The 23,978-nt window shown below is 35.0% G+C and overlaps 1 protein-coding gene across 1 annotated transcript in view; it reads right to left on the reverse strand.

Moving 5' to 3' along the window:
* The window catches only part of LOC139134449 (balbiani ring protein 3-like), a 50,656-nt gene that overhangs the window by 24,260 nt on the left and 2,418 nt on the right, over window positions 1-23,978 (reverse strand). Inside the window, exons 4-29 of the mRNA XM_070701310.1 lie at window positions 22,877-23,332; window positions 20,438-20,506; window positions 19,453-19,590; window positions 18,951-19,094; window positions 17,916-18,074; window positions 16,975-17,130; window positions 16,597-16,752; window positions 15,653-15,808; window positions 15,275-15,430; window positions 14,335-14,490; window positions 13,957-14,112; window positions 13,021-13,176; window positions 11,605-11,760; window positions 8,321-8,476; window positions 7,901-8,056; window positions 7,508-7,666; window positions 7,107-7,262; window positions 6,727-6,885; window positions 6,328-6,483; window positions 5,931-6,089; window positions 5,530-5,685; window positions 5,143-5,298; window positions 4,762-4,917; window positions 4,357-4,512; window positions 1,854-2,000; window positions 478-633 (exon numbers count right to left, since the gene is read on the reverse strand). Of these exons, the coding sequence (XP_070557411.1) occupies window positions 478-633; window positions 1,854-2,000; window positions 4,357-4,512; window positions 4,762-4,917; window positions 5,143-5,298; window positions 5,530-5,685; window positions 5,931-6,089; window positions 6,328-6,483; window positions 6,727-6,885; window positions 7,107-7,262; window positions 7,508-7,666; window positions 7,901-8,056; window positions 8,321-8,476; window positions 11,605-11,760; window positions 13,021-13,176; window positions 13,957-14,112; window positions 14,335-14,490; window positions 15,275-15,430; window positions 15,653-15,808; window positions 16,597-16,752; window positions 16,975-17,130; window positions 17,916-18,074; window positions 18,951-19,094; window positions 19,453-19,590; window positions 20,438-20,506; window positions 22,877-23,332 (4,242 nt within the window). The remainder of the gene's footprint in view (window positions 1-477; window positions 634-1,853; window positions 2,001-4,356; window positions 4,513-4,761; window positions 4,918-5,142; window positions 5,299-5,529; window positions 5,686-5,930; window positions 6,090-6,327; window positions 6,484-6,726; window positions 6,886-7,106; window positions 7,263-7,507; window positions 7,667-7,900; window positions 8,057-8,320; window positions 8,477-11,604; window positions 11,761-13,020; window positions 13,177-13,956; window positions 14,113-14,334; window positions 14,491-15,274; window positions 15,431-15,652; window positions 15,809-16,596; window positions 16,753-16,974; window positions 17,131-17,915; window positions 18,075-18,950; window positions 19,095-19,452; window positions 19,591-20,437; window positions 20,507-22,876; window positions 23,333-23,978) is intronic.

The following is a 23,978-nucleotide window of genomic DNA, read 5'->3' on the forward strand; positions in this document are numbered from 1 at the left end:
GATATAGCACAGAAAAGTTGTTTTGATTTCCACGATTTGCTAACACTGTCCTACGATGAAATCTTTTCATTCATGAATTACTATGAAAGAATATCAGCACAGCAGGCTAATCTTAGGGTAACAACTCATTGTAAATGGTGAATATTCAGATAGGAAAAATCATGCACACTATATGTACGTGAAGGCAAATTTAACATTTGTTTCTTTGTTTCTTGCAACAACATCAATGAATGTAGACTTGCATAGCTGTAACGTAACTTTTAGACTTTATTTATCATATATTGACAAGTTGACACACAACAAAATTGTGCTTTCCGCTTGGTTTTGAAAGTCATATGTGCATATAGTGGGACAGGTTATTTATAAAGATCAAATGGAAATGATTAGATTCAAAATACAAGAAAATTATTCTACTTCTGAAATCATAAAGCCATGTACAAAACTTTCCTCCAGTATCACATTTAATTTATATCATACCTGGAACTGCCAATGGTTTCACACATGTATGACCACAGCCATTGGAACAACATTTCTCATCACCAGAGCAATCACCATCAGAACTACACTCCTCCACACAGGTTCCAAAACCATCGTTCCCACGGACAAAAGGACATTCACCTGGTTTCTCAATGTCTTGAAAATAAAATGTATACCGGTAGTCTTTATAATAATGATGTAAGACCAAAGAATTAGCACATTACAATAAATTATATTACCATGCCCTGCCTGTCGCATTTTGATTGGTCGAGCTGAACCACGTGACTGACCACAAATAGACAGTAATGGTCTGTTTATATGCCCTTGAATATGAATAATAAGATTAACAACTCAAAGTATCGTAACTTTGCAGCTCAAACGCAAATCATAATCAATCACAAAATAAAATGGAGCACTTGTGGGCCAAGTTGAGATACTTTTTTCTGAAAATATTTCCAGATTTGCCAATATTTTACCGTGCGCATGACAGTGCGTCGCGTACTGCTCAGTTCTGGGGCCCAGTTGTCGTTCGCTCCGAACATTTTCGCTAATTTTGACGGTTTTCTCCGGTTCGTTGATAATATAATGGAAATAACAGACTCCGCACTGACCATTAACATTTATTTGTGGGCGCGGGCTCGAGGAAAGCCAAATTAATGGGCTCGGCAAGCCTTGCCCGTTAATTTTTGGCTTTCCTCTCGCCCTTGCCCACAAATAAACATTAATGGTCAGCGCGTCGCCCGTTATTTCTATAATATTTAGAAATACTGTCACAGTGATTTTTACGTAATATTACAAAAATTTTTGGACAATATACTAAACAGTTTGAAATCTTGGAAATATACACCAGCTAATGTTGTCAATTATTTTCTTATCACAATGAGCAAAAAGGCCTCTATTTTGTTCATTCAACGCGCGCCCACTTTTTGCCACACATATGTCGAGTGAGCATACAGAGAGTCAAATCAGTCTTCCGCATAATGTTGAAAACTTCGCCGAATTTCCTAGCCGCACAGCTAAATATTCATGAAAGAGTTGCAGATTCCATTTCCTTATATGTTCCTCTTTCCATTACATTTCGGCAATAATTTCATGAAGGAATTCTTAAAATACCGAAGCAATAATACTCTATGCAAAAACAGGTGAAAACAAAGCAAACAGCATTGACAGTTGTAAAATCGTCATTTCATAAAAATAAGATAGAAAATTAAAAAACTAAAACAATAGAGTTATAGTTAACCTTCATGAGAAAAATTATCAGTGTTGACATGAATAAAGACAGATATATACCACACATCCATTTGAACATAATTCAAGCATAACGGTGGAAGATCTCTGTATATTATATAAGAAAATACAGCTATCTTAAAAAGTACCTTGGATATAGATAGCATGTAGACAAACATGTCCACATCCATTGGAACAACATTTCTGGTCCTCTTGACAATCATGATCATTTCTACATTCTTCAACACATGTCCCGAGTGAACCTGACTGAGTAGGCGGACATGTACCTGGTTTTTCTGAGAAACAAATGGAAAACCTTTTTGAGTTCACGGTATCAAAGAGTCAAACTACCGAACTGTAATATTTTATACACAAAAAGACATAACACTGGGTCAATACACTCAAAGTCAACTAAAATTGAAGGCTTTTTCAAGTACTTTTTTCAGCTATTTTCAAGGTGTTTATAGGTCAAAAAATTACATTTTCTAGGTATCATTTTACAGTACATCATATTGTGTAATATTTTACATATCATTTTCATTATCATGACTGAATGTTTCGTTATTTTCGAAAACTATGGGTGCGTATCAACTCTCCAGGACTTTCCACAACTCATTTTTATTTTGAAGTAATTTCAGATGACTTTCCAGGCTGCTTTAAAATTCACAGACTTTCAAGAAAATTCTAGGAGCGCACAGACCCTGATGACAAATTGGTGAATTTGAATATTGTTGTGGCAGATGAACAGAAAGTAAATGTAATATACATTGAGTAAGAATACTGGAAGGTATGTGACACTTTTCATGTCTTGAGGAACATGTCAATGACCATCAAAGGAACATCATAGATCTCCTTTACAATATTAACTGCTATGGTGCATTCTTCAAAAAGGATACTACTAAAACCTGACCAGACGGAGGATGTATAAACTAGAGTTGTGCTACTGCGCAAATACCAGCAGGAATATGGAAAACCACGTACATTACCACTGCATTTCTAAACAGTTGGGCAACGGAAACTAGTCCTTCAGTCGCTAACTGTTACCAAGCAAGAGTACATGACACTTTCTGATCTCTTCAGTAATCAACTATAAATCAACTATAAATATACATGTATAACAAACCCAATGATAACTTTGAAATGCTGTTGTCGCTAACATATTATTTTTATCAACTAGCATTATTCTCGTATCTCTGAATGATCACATTTCCTGGTGTTTTTACTCTAAAGAATGATTCTATAGTTACAAACTTCTAGGAATATTTCTTGATGATGAAATAAACAAGCCTGTCGTGTGACAAAACAAGCACTTCAGAATCGGTTAATTGTTTTGATTTCAATGGTAAACAACAGGATTTCCAAATGTGCAGAGAGCTTCCATGAGCTTGACAAACTGAATTACTGAGAAAAGCTGTACCACAGAAAAGTTGTTTTGATTTCCATGATTTGCTAACACTGTCCTACGATGAAATCTTTTCATTCATGAATTACTATCATGAAAGAATGTCAACACAGCAGGCTAATCTTAGGATAGTAAATGGTGAATATTCAGATAGGAAAAATCATGCACGCTATATGTACGTGAAGGCAAATTTAACATTTGTTTCTTTGTTTCTTGCAACAACATCAATGAATGTAGACTTGCATAGCTGTAACGTAACTTTTAGACTTTATTTATCATATATTGACAAGTTGACACACAACAAAATTGTGCTTTCCGCTTGGTTTTAAAAGTCATATGTGCATATAGTGGGACTATAGGTTATTTATAAAGATCAAATGGAAATGATTATATTCAAAATAAGAGAAAATTATTCTACTTCTCAGGCCTCGAAATTAGCGTTATAACTGCCTCCACAGACCACCAACTTTTCTCTGGAGCTACCAAACTCCATGAAATGGTAGCCAACAGGGACTACCAAAGCCTGGGACCTGAAATTCAGTCAGTACTTGGCATGCCATGTCCGGTCCGTCACTTTGGGACGAGCTAAATGCATTAAAACCCAGTTTGACTTAGAAAGGCCATACTATTACTTTGCTATGCAAATTACAAAGACGATGGGCCATGCGGCGGAGCTTTGCAACAAAGTTTCAATATCTGAACCGACGTACTTGAATGACAGGTAGAGGATATGATGGCAAATGAAAACGCATTTTGTTACATTTTGATCATAATGTATCAATCACAATTACACGGAAATTACGCCTCTTCGTCTACTTTTAGCCCTGCTACAATATGTCTCAGTGCCGAGAAGGTGGTGTTGTTGTCATGACGACTAGCAAAATTTGTATACAACTGAGAGTGAAACAGGTTGTCAATAGGTCCATCAAACTTGTGAGTATCACTATTGTACATTGCACCTGTTTTCTTGGGTATTAAAGGTGTGCAATATTCACATCAAACGACTAGAAAATTCACTTTATGAGCAGAATCTTGAAAAAGAGCCTTTCCTTGTCTAGTTAACGAAAAAAGATATCCCTGAACTAAAATATGCATGGGCTACCAGCCATTGTCACCAGGCTACAAACTTCAGAAAACGGTAGCTTAAGTGGACTACTACAGGCAAAAAAATTAATTCCCAGTCGTGCTTCTGAAATCATAAAGCCTTGAACAAAACTTTCCTCCAGTACCAAATATAATTTATATCATACCTGGAACTGCCAATGGTTTCACACATGTATGACCACAGCCATTGGAACAACATTTCTCATCACCAGAGCAATCACCGTCAGAACTACATTCCTCCACACAGATTCCAAAACCTTGATCACCACTGGCAGCAGGGCATTCACCTAGTTTCTTCACGTCTTGAAAATAAAAAATAGCATAACATTAAGAGCAAATAAATAACCAAACACATTAGCATAATTTACGATATGAAGTATTCAAAATTTACTGAAATGCTTTCAAAGTGTTGAAAAAAGCCTTAATCACTCTACAAAATAGTTTGAGGAAATCCTGAAATTATTGACTAAATTTGGTCTTCAAACAAAAATTTGTACAGTGAATTTTGATATAGTACTTCTTTAGCATACATGTATATAACATAAACATACCTGATACTCCCAATGGTTTTACACATGTATGACCACAGCCATTGGAACAACATTTGTCTTTACCAGAGCAATCACCATCAGAACTACATTCTTCTACACAGATTCCAACACGATCGTTGCCGCGGACAAAAGGACATTCACCAGGTTTCTCAATGTCTTGAAAATAAAATGTATAAAGTCTTTACATATCAATGATGTAAGACCAAAGAAATTAGCATAATTTATGATGAAATATATAGAAATACTGTCACAGTGATTTTTTTTAATATTAAAAAAATTTTTGGTCAATATAATAAACTGTTTGAAAATATACACCAGCTAATGTTGTCAATTATCTTCTTATAAATTTTTCAATCAGTGCTTCTATAGCATACAACATACCTGCTACTTGCAGTGGTCGAACACATGTATGACCACAGCCATTGGAACAGCATTTCTCATCACCAGAGCAATCACTGTCAGAACTACATTCCTCCACACAGATTCCAAAACCATCATTGCCATGGACAACAGGACATTCACCAGGCTTCTCAACATCTTGAAAATAAAACAGTATAAGATATTTCCATATCAATGAAGAAAGACCTAGCATAGTTTACCCTAAAAGCATATATAGTCATTTGTGATATTTTTCACAAATGTTATAAAAAAAATTGGTCAATACACTTCACAGTCTAAAATCTTGATGTTTTGAAAATGTACACCAAATAATGCAGTTGTCAATTATTTTTCTGCTGAACTTCAGTCCTTTGATTTCTTACAACCTACCTGATACTTGCAGTGGTTTCACACATGTATGACCACAGCCATTGGAACAACATTTCTCATCACCAGAGCAATCACCGTCAGAACTACATTCCTCCACACAGATTCCAAAACCTCCGCCACCACTGGCAACAGGACATTCACCAGGCTTCTCCACATCTTGAAATTAAAATATCATAACATAAAGAGCTAATAGATAACCAAACACAGAATAATTTATTATATAATGTATTCAAAATTACTGAAATGCTTTCAAAGTGTTGACAAAAACCTTAGTCATACTCTACAAAATAGTTTGAGGAAATCCTGAAATTATTGACCAAATTTTGTCATCAATTAGACATTTTTACAATGAATTTTGATATAGTACTTCTTTAGCATAAATGTATATTTCATAAACATACCTGATACTCCAAATGGTTTCACACATGTATGACCACAGCCATTGGAACAACATTTGTCTTTACCAGAGCAATCACCATCAGAACTACATTCCTCCACACAGATTCCAACACGATCGTTGCCGCGGACAAAAGGACATTCACCAGGTTTCTCCACCACATCTTGAAAATAAGATACATAACATCTTCACATATCAGTGATGTAAGACAAAAGACATTAGCATAATTTACAATAGAATATTTAGAAATACTGTGAAATTTTCATATTACAAAAATTTAATGTTCAATATACTAAAAAGTTTGATATCTTGACAACTTCTTGAAAATGTACACCAACTAATATTAACAATTTTTTTCCTTGCGAATTTCTTAAACAGTCCTTCCATAGCATACAGCATACCTGATACTTGCACTGGTTTCACACATGTATGACCACAGCCATTGGAACAACATTTCTCATCACCAGAGCAATCACCGTCAGAACTACATTCCTCCACACAGATTCCAAAACCTCCGCCACCACCAGCAACAGGACATTCACCAGGCTTCTCCACATCTTGAAATTAAAATATCATAACATAAAGAGCTAATAGATAACCAAACAAAGCATAATTTATTATATAATGTATTCAAAATTACTGAAATGCTTTCAAAGTGTTGACAAAAGCCTTAATCACTCTACAAAATAGTTTGAGGAAATCCTGAAATTACTGACCAAATTTTGTCATCAATTAGACATTTTTACAATGAATTTTGATATAGTACTTCTTTAGCATACATGTATATTTCATAAACATACCTGATACTCCCAATGGTTTCACACATGTATGACCACAGCCATTGGAACAACATTTGTCTTTACCAGAGCAATCACCGTCAGAACTACATTCCTCCACACAGATTCCAAAACCTCTATCACCACTGGCAACAGGACATTCACCAGGCTTGAACCTCACATCTTGAAAAAAATATAAAATTTTATATATGTCAACAACAAAAGATTAAAGCCATTCACATCATTTATGATAAAATATTCCCAAGTACTAGGAGGCTATCAATATGCTTTTAATCAGAAATCTTAAATCTATACTGAACAGAAATCTTAAAATTATACATGGAATTATAGTTGTTTCAGATTTTTTGATGAATTTCTGATGGGGTCTATTGCTTACAACATACCTGATACTTGCAATGGTTTCACACATGTATGACCACAGCCATTGGAACAACATTTCTCATCACCAGAGCAATCACCGTCAGAACTACATTCCTCCACACAGATTCCAAAACCTCTATCACCACTGGCAACAGGACATTCACCAGGCTTCTCGACATCTAGAAATTAAAATATCATAACATTAAGAGCTAATCGATAACCAAACACAGCATAATTGTATTATATAACGTATTCAAAATTACTGAAATGCTTTCAAAATGTTGAGAAAAGCCTTATAGTCACTCTACAAAATAATTTAGGCAATCCTGAAATTATTGACCAGATTTGGTCTTTAAACAAAAATTTGTACTGTGAATTTTGATATGTTACTTCTTTAGCATACATGTATATAACATAAACATACCTGATACTCCCAATGGTTTCACACATGTATGACCACAGCCATTGGAACAACATTTGTCTTTACCAGAGCAATCACCATCAGAACTACATTCCTCCACACAGATTCCAACACGATCGTTGCCGCGGACAAAAGGACATTCACCAGGTTTCTCCACCACATCTTGAAAATAAGATACATAACATCTTCACATATCAGTGATGTAAGACAAAAGACATTTGAAAAATTTACAATAGAATATTTAGAAATACTGTGAAATTTTCATATTACAAAACTTTAATGTTCAATATACTTAAAGGTTTGATATCTTGACTTCTTGAAAATGTACACCAACTAATACTAACAATTATTTTTCTTGTGAATTTCTTAAACATCCTTCCATAGCATACAGCATACCTGCTACTTTCAGTGGTTTCACACATGTATGACCACAGCCATTGGAACAACATTTCTCATCACCAGAGCAATCACCGTCAGAACTACACTCCTCCAGACAGATTCCAAAACCTCCGCCACCACTAGCAACAGGACACTCACCAGGCTTCTCAACATCTTGAAATTAAAATATCATAACATTAAGAGCTAATCGATAACCAAACACAGAATAATTTACGATACAAAGTATTCAAAATTACTGAAATGCTGTATAAGTGTTGAGTAAACCTTATAGTCACTCTTCACAATATGGTTTGAGGAAATCCTGAAATTATTGGCCAAATTTGGTCTTCAAATACAAATTTTTACAGTGAATTTTGATATGTTACTTCTTTATATCATATATTAATTATATATATTTTATATATTACATAAACGTACCTACGACTCCCAGTGGTTTCACACATGTATGACCACAGCCATTGGAACAACATTTCTCATCACTGGAGCAATCACCATCAGAACTACATTCTTCCACACAGATTCCAACACGATCGTTGCCGCGGACAAAAGGACATTCACCTGGTTTCTCCACGTCTTAAAAATGAAATGCATAAAATCTTCACATATCAGTGATGAATGACAAAGACATTATCATAATGTAGGATAAAATATTTAGAAATAGTGTGAAATTTATAATACAAACATAGGGTCAATGTCCCTGAAGCTACTATAGACATGGATACAAAATTAAGTATTTCCTGACTGTGTGAAATTATCTCACTAAGGTCATCCTAGGGATCTGTATACCAAATATTAAAGCTGTCTGACCAGTGGTTTTGAAAACACAAGCGACCTAACAGTTGACAGAGCTCCTCTGTGTATGTAGAGAATAACTTTTTGTGACACATGTGTTGATGATGAAGGTGGATATCTTTGATAGCTCATTTCAGGATGGCCTGACCAACCATATATGAACTGAAAATGCTCACATGTTTCATTATATTGCAGTTATGTGTAAATTTGAACCTTTGCCACATGTTTGCAACTTCATTGAAAATGTTATGAGCAACATAATGAATAATATTCACCACGGCTTAATTCTAAATCCAAGTATATATCCCCAATCAGGAAAGTTCATTAACATAGGCAAATTAGGAATTGACTGAAATGTTCTTATTAAATATGCAAATTAGGAATTGGCTGAAGTAAAAATGTTAAATGACTTTCAATAATGTTGTATCATAGTATCTTTAATGTAAAAAGCAATTCGTCAACTTTGGTCTAGTCAAGACAGATAAATATCCTTAATTAGGAAACTTCATTAAATTTGCAAATAAGGAATTGGCTAAAGTAAAAATGCTTAATGACTTTCAATATTGTATTATGGTATCTTTAATGTACATAGCAAGTTTCACCAAATTTGGTCTAGTCAATACAGTTAAATATCCCTAATTAGGAAAGTTCATTAAATATGCAAATTAGGAATAGATGATGAAGGTAAATGTAAAAAAGTAAAAAAGTGGAAGTAAAAAAGTTTGCTGACTTTCAATAATGTTGTTTTGTAGTATCTTCAATATATGCAGCAAGATTCATCAACTTCAGTCGAGTCAATTCATATATATATCCCTAAATAGTTAAGTTCATTAAATATGTAAATAAGGAATTGGCTGAAGTGAAACTGCTTCATGATTAAATGTTATATCATAGTATCTTCAATGTATATAGCAAGTTTCATTAACTTTGGTCAAGTCAATTCAGATATATATATCTATTAGGAAAGTTTATTAAATATGCAAATAAGTATTTGGCTGAAGTAAAAATGCTTAGATGTAATGACTTTCAAAAATGTTATGTCATAGTATCTTTAATGTACATAGCAAGTTTCATCAATTTTGGTCATCAATTCAAATAAATATCCCTAATTTCAAAAGTTCATTAAATATGCAAATTAAGAGTTTGATGAAGTAAAAATACTTAATGACTTTCAATAATGTTAAATCATAGTATCTTCAATATACATACCAAGTTTTGTCAATTTTGATCAAGTCAAATCAGACATATATCCCTAATAAGGAAAGTTCATTAAATATGCAAATTATATCCATTATCTTTTATGTCACCCTTAATATCTTTCACAGCTGATATATCTTGGTGTGATCAACATTTGTAGCTAATCTCATTAAAATGTGTGCAGTCGTTGTCAATATATATAAGTTTTTTCTAAAATTATTAATTATGCAAATGAGCAAAAAGTAAGCAACCCACACCCACCAAAAACTAATCAGTTCTTGCCATTTGCAACTGAATCTATGTACTAGATTTGATTCTGATGTGATGAACTGTTTTTTAGATATTGAGTACACAGGCAGACAGACAGACAGACAGACATTGCTGCGACATATGCTCACGTGTGTCAACACTTGTGCAAAAAATGGCAAAATTAGCTGCAAAAATACAAAATTGAAGATTTCATCATAATTTCAATATATTACATTAACCCTTTGCACCCTGACCCCCTGGTACTCTATGACGTCATCAGACATTTCTGTCCGAGCCGGGTTCAAAGGGTTAAGATAAAGCCTACAAACCTGTATACCAAATACCAAAGCCATCAGATGAGTAACTTTTGAGAAACAAATATTTTGACCAAAAATGGCAAACATTGGCCCAAAGATACGGAATTGAAAATTATTGAATATATTGAAATATTGCATTAAGATAAACCCTAGGAACCTGTATACCAAATATCAAAGCTATCAGATGAGTAACATTTGAGAAACAAAGATTTTGACGAAAATGGCAAAAATTGACCCGGAAATACAAACATTGAAGATTCATCAAATTTCAGTACATCACACTAAGACAACCCCTAGGAACCTGTATACCAAATGTCAAAGGTATCAGACAAATAGTTTTTGAGAAACAAATTTTTTGACCAAAAATAGCAAATATTGCGAAAAAAGTACAAAATTGCAGATTTCATCATAATTTAAATATGTCATATTTTGATCATCCCTACCAAATATCAAAGCTGTCAGACAAGCGGTTTTGATGAAATAAATTTTTGACCAAAATGACAAAAAAATTCCTTAAAAATACAGATTTCCATATTTCAGTTGGGTTATCCCTACGGACCTGTATACCATATATCAAAGCTATCTGATCAGGGGTTATGAAGATGAAGATTTTTTACCAAAAATGCCTTTTTTGTGCAGAATTTGCTGAGGCACAACTGGGTGAACATGTCAAGAACCTACGCACATATATAAGAGACACACCACATTTCATCAAACGAATACAACAGGAGGAGAAACAACCATTACCACCAAACACCATTATGTACTGCATGGACGTAAAAGCACTTTATCCGAGTGTTCCTAAGGAAGAGGGGATGAAGGCCTGCAAAAATGCCCTTGACAACAGAATAAACAGACAGCCACCAACGAAAGATGTCATAGCAATGATTGAACTGGTACTTGACAACAACCACTTCACATTCAATGGTAAATATTACATAGAGACAGAGGGAACTGCCATTGGCTCACGCTTAGGAATGAATTACGCCTGTACATATATGGGAGAATGGGAGAGCACTTTACTCGCAAATAGCCCAGACAAACCGCTAATACAATGGAGATACATCGATGATATATGGGGAATATGGATACATGAAGCAGAAAATCTAGAAGCATACCACGCGTCCTTTGATGTCTTACACATACCTGATACTTGCACTGGTTTCACACATGTATGACCACAGCCATTGGAACAACATTTCTCATCACCAGAGCAATCACCGTCAGAACTACATTCCTCCACACAGATTCCAAAATCTCCGCCACCACCAGCAAAAGGACATTCACCTGGTTTCTTAATGTCTTGAATATAAAATAGCATAACATTTGAAGCAAGTCAATACAACACGGCTTTCGACAAAATACTGGCATTCATGTCTGAGTACATCGTGCAGTGAAAGTCTTACCAAAGCATACCACATACAGGGACATAAATTCCAGTATTTTCTGAATAACATTATTACTATACACCTTTTTAGTTCAAATTTACCAGAAAAAGTGGATGATTAAAGCATCTTAGGATAATAGATGATTTCTGAAATTTCTTAAAACAAAAGCATTTCAGAGTTACTCTTCCTGTGAGGGCGCTGTTGGTGGGGCTACACTTTACTGCAACCTGTGTGTAATGGCTTTGGTCAGCTACAGGACACATCTGCTGGAAGTGGTGATGCTCTAATTTTATAGCAATGACAGACTGAATTTAAAGGCTGAATTTGTTCAATGTCTCAGAGCCTGGTGACTTTAGAACATATGGGACGAGAGTTCATTGCGTAAATGTTCTATATCTGCAGCCATTGTAACCCCACTAATCGTAAATAAACAGCACCCTCTGAGGCAAAATTGTCCTGAAATACTTTTGTTTTCAGACATTTAAGAAGTCATCTATTGCCCTTCACTCATTGCGTTGTACAACTGCAAGCAGGCTGGGTACGCATTCAGCGTGTCTGCTAAGCATACAGAACGAACCTTTAACCTACGTAATGCAAGGCATGTGGTAGAAATTGTAATCAGCAGCATAATTTCACTCACACTCACAGGCTTTGGACTGGCCATTATTCACTGCATGAAGTACCGAATGTTTAGATGTAAATTTTTTTCAGAAAAAAAACCGTAAAATCTTCTCTTGTTTTTCCCCGTTAAGGTCAAGGTGTTATGGGGTCAAAGCTAACATACAGTCCAATAACACCAAAAGTTATTGTTCTCCACATCGTCTGATACCGAAACTTACTGTAGGATGAAAACTCGATAGGTTGCAGACACAGGTGTATAATAACCAAAGATATGAGTAATTTACAGTAAGAATTAAGAAAGACATTAAATTAATGATTTCATAAAAATCTTCCATCAAGGTTAATTTTTGAGGAAATGTTGAAATTGCAAATCAAACAATTATATATATTTCATGATTTTTCTGATGAATTTCTGATACAGTTTTTATCCTAAAACGTAGGTTTTCTGATACAATTTTTGAGGAAATGTTGAAATTGCAAATCAAACAATTATATATATTTCATGATTTTTCTGATGAATTTCTGATACAGTCCATCGATGTCTTACACATACCTGCTACTTTCAGTGGTTTCACACATGTATGACCACAGCCATTGGAACAACATTTCTCATCACCAGAGCAATCACCGTCAGAACTACATTCCTCCACACAGATTCCAAAACCTCCACCACCACTGGCAACAGGACATTCACCTGGTTTCTTAATGTCTTGAATATAAAATAGCATAACATTTGAAGCAAGTCAATACAACACGGCTTTCGACAAAATACTGGCATTCATGTCTGAGTACATCGTGCAGTGAAAGTCTTACCAAAGCATACCACGTACAGGGACATAAATTCCAGTATTTTCTGAATAACATTATTACTATACACCTTTTTAGTTCAAATTTACCAGAAAAAGTGGATGATTAAAGCATCTTAGGATAATTGCCCTTCACTCACTGCGTTGTACAACTGCAAGCAGGCTGGGTACGCATTCAGCGTGTCTGCTAAGCATACAGAACGAACCTTTAACCTACGTAATGCAAGGCATGTGGTAGAAATTGTAATCAGCAGCATTATTCTACTCACACTTACAGGCTTCGGACTGGCCATTATTCACTGCATGAAGTACTGAATGTTTAGATGTAAATGTTTTTCGGTAAAAAATACGTAAAATCTTCTCTTGTTTTTCCCCGTTTTGATGCCAAGGTGTATTGGGGTCAAAGCTAACATAGAGTCCAATACCATCAAAAGTTATTGTTCTACACATCGTCTGTTCTTGCTGTAGGATGAAAACTCAAAAGGTTGCAGACTCAGTTGTATAATAACCAAAGATATGAGTAATTTACGGTAAGTATTAAGAAATACATTAATGATTTCATAAAAATCTTCCATCAAGGTTAATTTTTGAGGAAATGTTGAAATTGCAAATCAAACAATTATATATATTTCATGATTTTTCTGATGAATTTCTGATACAGTACATCGATGTCTTACACATACCTGCTACTTTCAGTGGTTTCACACATGTATGACCACAGCCATTGGAACAACATTTGTCCTCACCAGAGCAATCACTGTCAGAACTACATTCCTCCACACAGATTCCAAAACCTCTATCACCACTGGCAACAGGACATTCACCAGGCTTCTCAACATCTTGAAAATAATATAAAATTTTATATATGTCAACAACAAAAGACTAAAGTCATTCACATCATTTATGATAAAATATTCCCAAGTACTAGGAGGCTATCAATATGCTTTTAATCAGAAATCTTAAATCTATACTGAACAGAAATCTTAAAATTATACATGGAATTATAGTTGTTTCAGATTTTTTGATGAATTTCTGATGGGGTCTATCAGCTTACAACATACCTGATACTTGCAGTGGTTTCACACATGTATGACCACAGCCATTGGAACAACATTTCTCATCACCAGAGCAATCACCGTCAGAACTACATTCCTCCACACAGATTCCAAAACCTCCACCACCACTGGCAACAGGACATTCACCTGGTTTCTTAATGTCTTGAATATAAAATAGCATAACATTTGAAGCAAGTCAATACAACACGGCTTTCGACAAAATACTGGCATTCATGTCTGAGTACATCGTGCAGTGAAAGTCTTACCAAAGCATACCACGTACAGGGACATAAATTCCAGTATTTTCTGAATAACATTATTACAATACACCTTTTTAGTTCAAATTTACCAGAAAAAGTGGATGATTAGAGCATCTTAGGATAATTGCCCTTCACTCACTGCGTTGTACAACTGCAAGCAGGCTGGGTACGCATTCAGCGTGTCTGCTAAGCATACAGAACGAACCTTTAACCTACGTAATGCAAGGCATGTGGTAGAAATTGTAATAAGCAGCATAATTTCACTCACACTCACAGGCTTTGGACTGGCCATTATTCACTGCATGAAGTACTGAATGTTTAGATGTAAATTTTTTTGGTAAAAAATACGTAAAATCTTCTCTTGTTTTTCCCCGTTTTGATGCCAAGGTGTTTTGGGGTCAAAGCTAACATAGAGTCCAATACCATCAAAAGTTATTGTTCTACACATCGTCTGTTCTTGCTGTAGGATGAAAACTCAAAAGGTTGCAGACTCAGTTGTATAATAACCAAAGATATGAGTAATTTACGGTAAGTATTAAGAAATACATTAAATTAATGATTTCATAAAAATCTTCCATCAAGGTTAATTTTTGAGGAAATGTTGAAATTGCAAATCAAACAATTATATATATTTCATGATTTTTCTGATGAATTTCTGATACAGTACATCGATGTCTTACACATACCTGCTACTTTCAGTGGTTTCACACATGTATGACCACAGCCATTGGAACAACATTTGTCCTCACCAGAGCAATCACTGTCAGAACTACATTCCTCCACACAGATTCCAAAACCTCTATCACCACTGGCAACAGGACATTCACCAGGCTTCTCAACATCTTGAAAATAATATAAAATTTTATATATGTCAACAACAAAAGACTAAAGTCATTCACATCATTTATGATAAAATATTCCCAAGTACTAGGAGGCTATCAATATGCTTTTAATCAGAAATCTTAAATCTATACTGAACAGAAATCTTAAAATTATACATGGAATTATAGTTGTTTCAGATTTTTTGATGAATTTCTGATGGGGTCTATCAGCTTACAACATACCTGATACTTGCAATGGTTTCACACATGTATGACCACAGCCATTGGAACAACATTTCTCATCACCAGAGCAATCACCATCAGAACTACATTCCTCCACACAGATTCCAAAACCTCCGCCACCACTGGCAACAGGACATTCACCTGGTTTCTTAATGTCTTGAATATAAAATAGCATAACATTTGAAGCAAGTCAATACAACACGGCTTTCGACAAAATACTGGCATTCATGTTCGAGTACATCGTGCAGTGAAAGTCTTACCAAAGCATACCACGTACAGGGACATAAATTCCAGTATTTTCTGAATAACCTTATTACAATACACCTTTTTAGTTCAAATTTACCAGAAAAAGTGGATGATTAGAGCATCTTAGGATAATTGCCCTTCACTCACTGCGTTGTACAACTGCAAGCAGGCTGGGTACGCATTCAGCGTGTCTGCTAAGCATACAGAACGAACCTTTAACCTACGTAATGCAAGGCATGTGGTAGAAATTGTAATAAGCAGCATAATTTCACTCACACTCACAGGCTTTGGACTGGCCATTATTCACTGCATGAAGTACCGAATGTTTAGATGTAAATTTTTTTCGGTAAAAAAAACGTAAAATCCTCTCTTGTTTTTCCCTGTTTTGATGTCAAGGTGTTATGGGGTCAAAGCTAACATACAGTCCAATAACACCAAAAGTTATTGTTCTCCACATCGTCTGTCCAACTTACTGTAGGATGAAAACTCGATAGGTTGCAGACACAGGTGTATAATAACCAAAGATATGAGTAATTTACAGTAAGAATTAAGAAAGACATGAAATTAATGATTTCATAAAAATCTTCCATCAAGGTTAATTTTTGAGGAAATGTTGAAATTGCAAATCAAACAATTATATATATTTCATGATTTTTCTGATGAATTTCTGATACAGTACATCGATGTCTTACACATACCTGCTACTTTCAGTGGTTTCACACATGTATGACCACAGCCATTGGAACAACATTTGTCCTCACCAGAGCAATCACTGTCAGAACTACATTCCTCCACACAGATTCCAAAACCTCTATCACCACTGGCAACAGGACATTCACCAGGCTTCTCAACATCTTGAAAATAATATAAAATTTTATATATGTCAACAACAAAAGACTAAAGTCATTCACATCATTTATGATAAAATATTCCCAAGTACTAGGAGGCTATCAATATGCTTTTAATCAGAAATCTTAAATCTATACTGAACAGAAATCTTAAAATTATACATGGAATTATAGTTGTTTCAGATTTTTTGATGAATTTCTGATGGGGTCTATCAGCTTACAACATACCTGATACTTGCACTGGTTTCACACATGTATGACCACAGCCATTGGAACAACATTTCTCATCACCAGAGCAATCACCGTCAGAACTACATTCCTCCACACAGATTCCAAAACCTCCGCCACCACTGGCAACAGGACATTCACCTGGTTTCTTAATGTCTTGAATATAAAATAGCATAACATTTGAAGCAAGTCAATACAACACGGCTTTCGACAAAATACTGGCATTCATGTCTGAGTACATCGTGCAGTGAAAGTCTTACCAAAGCATACCACGTACAGGGACATAAATTCCAGTATTTTCTGAATAACCTTATTACTATACACCTTTTTAGTTCAAATTTACCAGAAAACGTGGATGATTAAAGCATCTTAGGATAATTGCCCTTCACTCACTGCGTTGTACAACTGCAAGCAGGCTGGGTACGCATTCAGCGTGTCTGCTAAGCATACAGAACGAACCTTTAACCTACGTAATGCAAGGCATGTGGTAGAAATTGTAATAAGCAGCATAATTTCACTCACACTTACAGGCTTTGGACTGGCCATTATTCACTGCATGAAGTACTGAATGTTTAGATGTAAATTTTTTTCGGAAAAAAAAACGTAAAATCTTCTCTTGTTTTTCCCCGTTTTGATGTCAAGGTGTTTTGGGGTCAAAGCTAACATAGAGTCCAATAACATCAAAAGATATTGTTCTCTGCATCGTCTGCACTTACTGTAGGATGAAAACTCGATAGGTTGCAGACTAAGGTGTATAATAACCAAAGATATGAGTAATTTATGGAAAGTATCAAGAAATACATTAAATGAATGATTTCACAAAAATCTTCCATGAAGGTTAATTTTTTAGGAAATGTTGAAATTGCAAATCAAACAATTATATATATTTCATGATTTTTCTGATGAATTTCTGATACAGTACATCGATGTCTTACACATACCTGCTACTTTCAGTGGTTTCACACATGTATGACCACAGCCATTGGAACAACATTTGTCCTCACCAGAGCAATCACCATCAGAACTACATTCCTCCACACAGATTCCAAAACCATCATTGCCACGGACAAAAGGGCATTCACCTGGCTTATTGACATCATCTAATCAAAACACCAAAAAAATCAAATGGTAATTACAAAAACCTATGACAAAATATGCACAATCAATGAAATTTATGCATTGTAACTGAGATTTGTATATGTGTGTGCTGTAAAAATTGGATCCTTTTGACTGTAATTGTCATTGTTGATGTTTGCTGGCAAAAGAAACCATTTAACTTCCTAAAATCAGATGTGTTATTTATACGTTGTCCATCTTAGCTACTGTGTATCCCAGAAAGCTCAACTCCATAAAGGTCAAGTCAGTAAAATCAACATGATGCTAAAAGTCACATTTGACTTGGGGATCGTAGGCAACTGTAAACTTGAAAGAAAACTCATTTCATTTTATTTCATACCAGACCCCTCCCTGAAAATGAAAGTTTCAATGAGCAGCATTGCGACTAAGTATTGATATTACTTTCCTGAAATACAAGAAACTGCTGAAATAGGAAACTTTGAGCTGCAGACAGGTTTTTCAAAGCAAAATTTGAATATTCACCATAATTTCATATGGATTGTGCGAATTTTGGCGCCACAATGAAGATATATTATGTAAACCCCTAGTGAGTTTTGTTTGATATGCGTGTGTTTAAGTTATTTACAGCCCTTAAGGAAAACAAGTCTGCCAAACTTCTGCTGTGTACTTAAGCCAACCTACACTATAAATCAGTAAAATATGTTGTGGGAGTTAGCTAAAAATTCATTTCACAAGGCAAGTTATTCTTTAGTATTTCTAAACCATTTAGCCCAAAAGCAATGAAAGAATTTGGCAGCAAGGGGAGGGGGGAGCGTCAATAAGCATGGTCATGATGAGAACCAAACGCCAACACAAAAATAACAAAGACCAATTTTTAGCAATATGCCATGCATAGTTACCCTTGGCTTTTAGCGACACACATGTATGACCACAGCCATTAGAGCAACATTTAGCATCACCAGAGCAGTCATAATCAAAGGCGCACTCTTCAATACAGGAGCCGAATATGCTGTCTTCTAAAGCTGGGCAGGTACCTTCCTTGTCTTGAAGAAGAAGAAAACTTGTGAGAGTTTCTCGCCAAATTAAGGCATTCAGATCAACAGTAGTAAGTTTGACCGACAGTTTTGAAGAACACATCAACTATATACATTGTGCACTGTCATTAATATATCGTCCTTTACAGAGGCACAGCTAAAGCATTATCATGACTCTCAATTAACATTAGCATGCAACGCAGCAAACCGACAGCATGATGTAAGCAGCAAATGTGTTAAACCAACAGATGCTGGAGACAATCTTTTGTTTCGAGTGCCTAGCAGTAGTTCATTGTCAAAATTGTATCATCGGATGGACGATGACAATCTTGGGAATCATAAATTTTTCCCAAATTTGCCGACTTACCACAGTTTGTTCGACCTTGCCTCCTTGTTCCGTCCACTTCCTTACCCAACCTGGTGGTACACCAACACTCTCGTTTGCTGTGCCAACATTGCTCTTTTTCGTAAAAACCATCCTGAGAACATCTGGGGAAAAATACATCTGACACCAAACACAGACGACATTATGTCTCTGTAAGCTTTATCTTCAATCAGATTTGTTCACAAAAACTTTCCAGGCATTTTGTTTCAAGTCGCACATGAATGGCAATAGACAGAGTTGCAGTTTTTCATCTTGTTTATGTGCCTATCACTTGTCTATTGTGTCAGCAGCTTGATCTTCTGAACATCCTGTCAGGGAATTTATGATTTAAGATTGAGGATGGGTACGATTGTTGCTAATACTTCACTTCTCTGCTGCCTATCAAGGTAGTAATCCCAGGGAACAGGTCTTTGCACTATAAAACTTTAATACTTCTTTGCTGTTTTGTACCATTTGAGAACTCATTTTGAAATGTACAGATAATGAAATTTTCATGGACCCAACTTTTTTGATTAAAAAGTTAAAATTTTCCTTTCCCAGAGAATGGATAAGTAGCCACATTGAATATAAAATAACTGAATAAATATATCTGAGGTAATGTCTCTCTCTCCTATCCAAAACTTTGCACAAAGTGAAACTCCAATTTTCATAATTCTTGATTATTAAAGAGATAATAATTTTAAGTGTCCTGAGCACAGCCGGAGAGAAGTTTAAAAATATTATTTATTATTTGCATATTATCTCAAATGTGGTAATATTTAATACATGATTTGCACACTTTGGTGTAAACAAAATTCAAAATGTTCAAACATAGCTGCATTTTCCCTTGAATCATGGTACATGTAAACATTTACAGTAGCTGACTTTTTAACATGATAATGGAGATACAATGATTTTCCTTGTGATAAAATACTTGACACAACAGCTCAACCAGCATGACGATAAAACCCCAACCCTCGATCCTTACCTCGGCTCCCTGAATCATATGCCTGGCGCAATTCAACGTTGCATGGCGGCTCATCTGGAACAACATTTTCTGAAATGAGAACATTAAATTGAAATCTGAGCTATTCACTTTAGTTTTATCAAAGATGTCATACATCACACACAACTGTTTGATGACAAATAATTTGCAACCTGAATGTCAATTCTTGAGATTTTATTCTAATACTTTAACATGTCATGCCCCAGAAGTTTTGCAAATGTCAGTATTTAAGTTATATTTTTACAAATAGCGAGCAACTTGTAGTCAGACAACACATGACAGAAACACTGACGGCTGCCATAACAACACGCTGGAAACTATCATATCAACATCTTATGGGCTAGAATAATTCCATTCCTTCAGAGGTCTTGATTGCTGTTTTTAATCTAGACATTTAGGGTATATATCCTTTCTTGTCAGCAGTCTTATCAGTTACCATATATGTTTAGGTTGAGACACAGACTTTCCATACTACTTCATTAAATAATGTGATAGAGAAACAGCATTTGGGAAAATTAAGCTATATATATATATATATATATATATATATATATATATATATATATATATATATATATATATATATATATATATATATATATAGATATATATATATATATATATATATATATATATATATATATATATAAATGAAGGTAAAAACATACACGGAAAACATATATATATATATATATATATATATATATATATATATATATATATATATATATATATATATATATATATATATATATTATATATATATATATATATATATATATTGAGACACAGACTTTCCATACTACTTCATTAAATAATGTGATAGAGAAACAGCATTTGGGAAAATTAAGCTATATATATATATATATATATATATATATATATATATATATATATATATATAAACATACACGGTAAAAACATATATATATATATATATATATATATATATATATATATATATATATATATATATATATATATATATAATATATATATATATATATATATATATATATATATATATATATATATATATATGAAGGTAAAAACATACACGTATGAAGAATAAATCCCAGGGTTTAATGAGATGGAAAGGTCATAATCTACACTGTGTAGAACACTGTTGCACAAAATGCATGAAATCTGCATTAATTGTCTCATGTCATAATGTTTTACAAATGCAGTTAAAACTGCCAATGTTGTACCAACCTGTACATGCAATGCATATCAAAATGAAAAAGTATTTAATATGTAAAGGTTACATACCAATCAAAGTACAACTTGAGGTCAAAGGTCAAAATTGTAAAGACAATAGCCCTATACAGACCTGTATGAGAAGTTTTGTGTACAATACTTAAACTCGGCACAACTTCACAAACATTTTCATCTAGACCAATTCAATCAGTCTACACTTGGTAATTGAAGAAACTTTTTTGTGCCGCAGATCTCATAATATATTACAACATGACCCTTTACATAAACTATGTGATAGAAAGAAGAAGGACACAAATTAAACGACAAAACAAAATGAGTACAGAAAAATGAACAGATATCTAAGGGGGGGATCTGTGGGAGGTCAAAGGTTGATCTTACATACATATATACATGTGGTGGAGTTGCATGTCGGAAGGTGGGTGCTGATTCAGTTCTGTGGATCATACAATGTATATTTATATACATTATCTAGTTCACAAGTCTATAGGAATACTGCACTTACAATTAGGGCTGTTTGCAAATGACAACATTGCTCTCTCATTATTGTGCAAAAATAAACACCCGTGGGCAAATCAAACTTTTTTGATCATTTTTTGTAATTACAGGAATGCGCTTGTAAACTACCTCTGCTTGGCTTTGAAATGAGTTCTTCAATTGTACAACATGCATCTCCCCCAACAATCATTGTAAAGAACAGATACAAATGTACATCTTGTAAATTTATACAATGTCTTAAGAACTTGTGAAATACATATATGTCAGTGCGAAAAGTCTGAAGTGACATTACATGTTTGTGATTTTGAAAACGAGAAGTTACTCATGAGTGTTTTACAGGGTCAATGGTGGAAAACTGTGCTTATTCAGATACCACCGAGAGAGTAGCACCTCTGAGATGATAATATTCACCATTCAGGATATACCTTTTGTGCGCAGTACATGTAGGATATGAGGTAAGTCTTTGAATAACGAGTATGGTACATGTAATATCAGAATTTGAAATAAAAATTATGAGATGTACTGACTCCAACAGACACACATCATGGAAGAGTACAGTACTTGCTTTGCATCTTCAAGAAGTATAGAAAAAGCTGTTATATAGGAGTAGGTTGTTTACAGTTAGAGGTGTATTGTGGGATGAGGATACTGTGATGGTTTCAGTAGCTGTTGGCATCCGGAGAGCCGACTTGACAGTATTGAACTGACCTGGTTTCAGAAACTCATCCACCTCATCAACAAGATCAGCGATTGTGCCACCGGAATTCACAAAGGCATCCAGCTTCTCATCTAGGTTTTGCAAGGCGTCATCGTTAAGGATGCCGGCCAGTGCATTAGCGTCAATCACATCCTTTACATTGCCCTTATTGTCTACATCTTGTATCTGGCCGATCAGATTTTTATCGAGGACGGCGCCAAGCCTGCTTCGTAATTTTTCAAGCATATTTTCCAAAGTCACTTTCTCTGCCTTGACGAGATCCCTCACGTCATCATCCCCACTTCCGTCGACATCGACGTCGTCAGGATCGACCGACATGCAGTCATGTCCACATCCATTTGAACAGCATTTGTGGTTGAGTGGGCAGTCATTATCTGAACCACACAGCTCGACACAAGTGCCAAGGGAGCCTGGCTCTTGGGCTGGACATTTGCCCGGTCTCTCAGCTGGAAGTTAAGTGTAGGTGGTTTTGCAGAATCCAAGGTTAATAATACAACTATCCTACATTAAGTCATTACCATTGGGTTAAAGGCAGAGATCTTGCAGCTGGGTAAGTTTACATTGACTATTTGATGTGAATTTGAATCCACCTTTGAAAGTTGTATTTAGTTAATTTGTTCAGAGATATAAAGCTGGCTAATAAACTCTGCCTTTAACTGAGACTGGATGAAATGTTGTGTACAGTGAACATCAGCACAGATGATGGAAACAGAGATACAGTACTCCATTTGTTATGTATGGATTCTAAACTGTTGCATGACGAGTCTTGATATGAAAATGGACATCCAAAGCACCATTGACAAACAGGCAAGTGCTACAAGGTGCACCCACAGTTTGTTGCTTGATCAAGGTGTATCTTGTATCCTTCAAAGGTGGACAGGTCTCAAAAGGAGATATAAAGGCGGGAGGTAGCGTGACCAAAAGGAAAAAAATATTGCTAGCAGAATTGTTCTGTCTATCTGTATAAAGACACTAGGGCCATGTATATGAGGACTGAGCAATCTGACGTATTTAGTCTGTGACTGCTGGTTTGTTTAGTTTTGCTCTCGATCGGAGTTGTAGAATTGAGATGCAATGCGCCGAAACAACAAC

Source organism: Ptychodera flava, chromosome 6 (genome assembly GCF_041260155.1).
Source record: "Ptychodera flava strain L36383 chromosome 6, AS_Pfla_20210202, whole genome shotgun sequence".
Taxonomy (NCBI): Eukaryota; Metazoa; Hemichordata; class Enteropneusta; family Ptychoderidae; genus Ptychodera; species Ptychodera flava.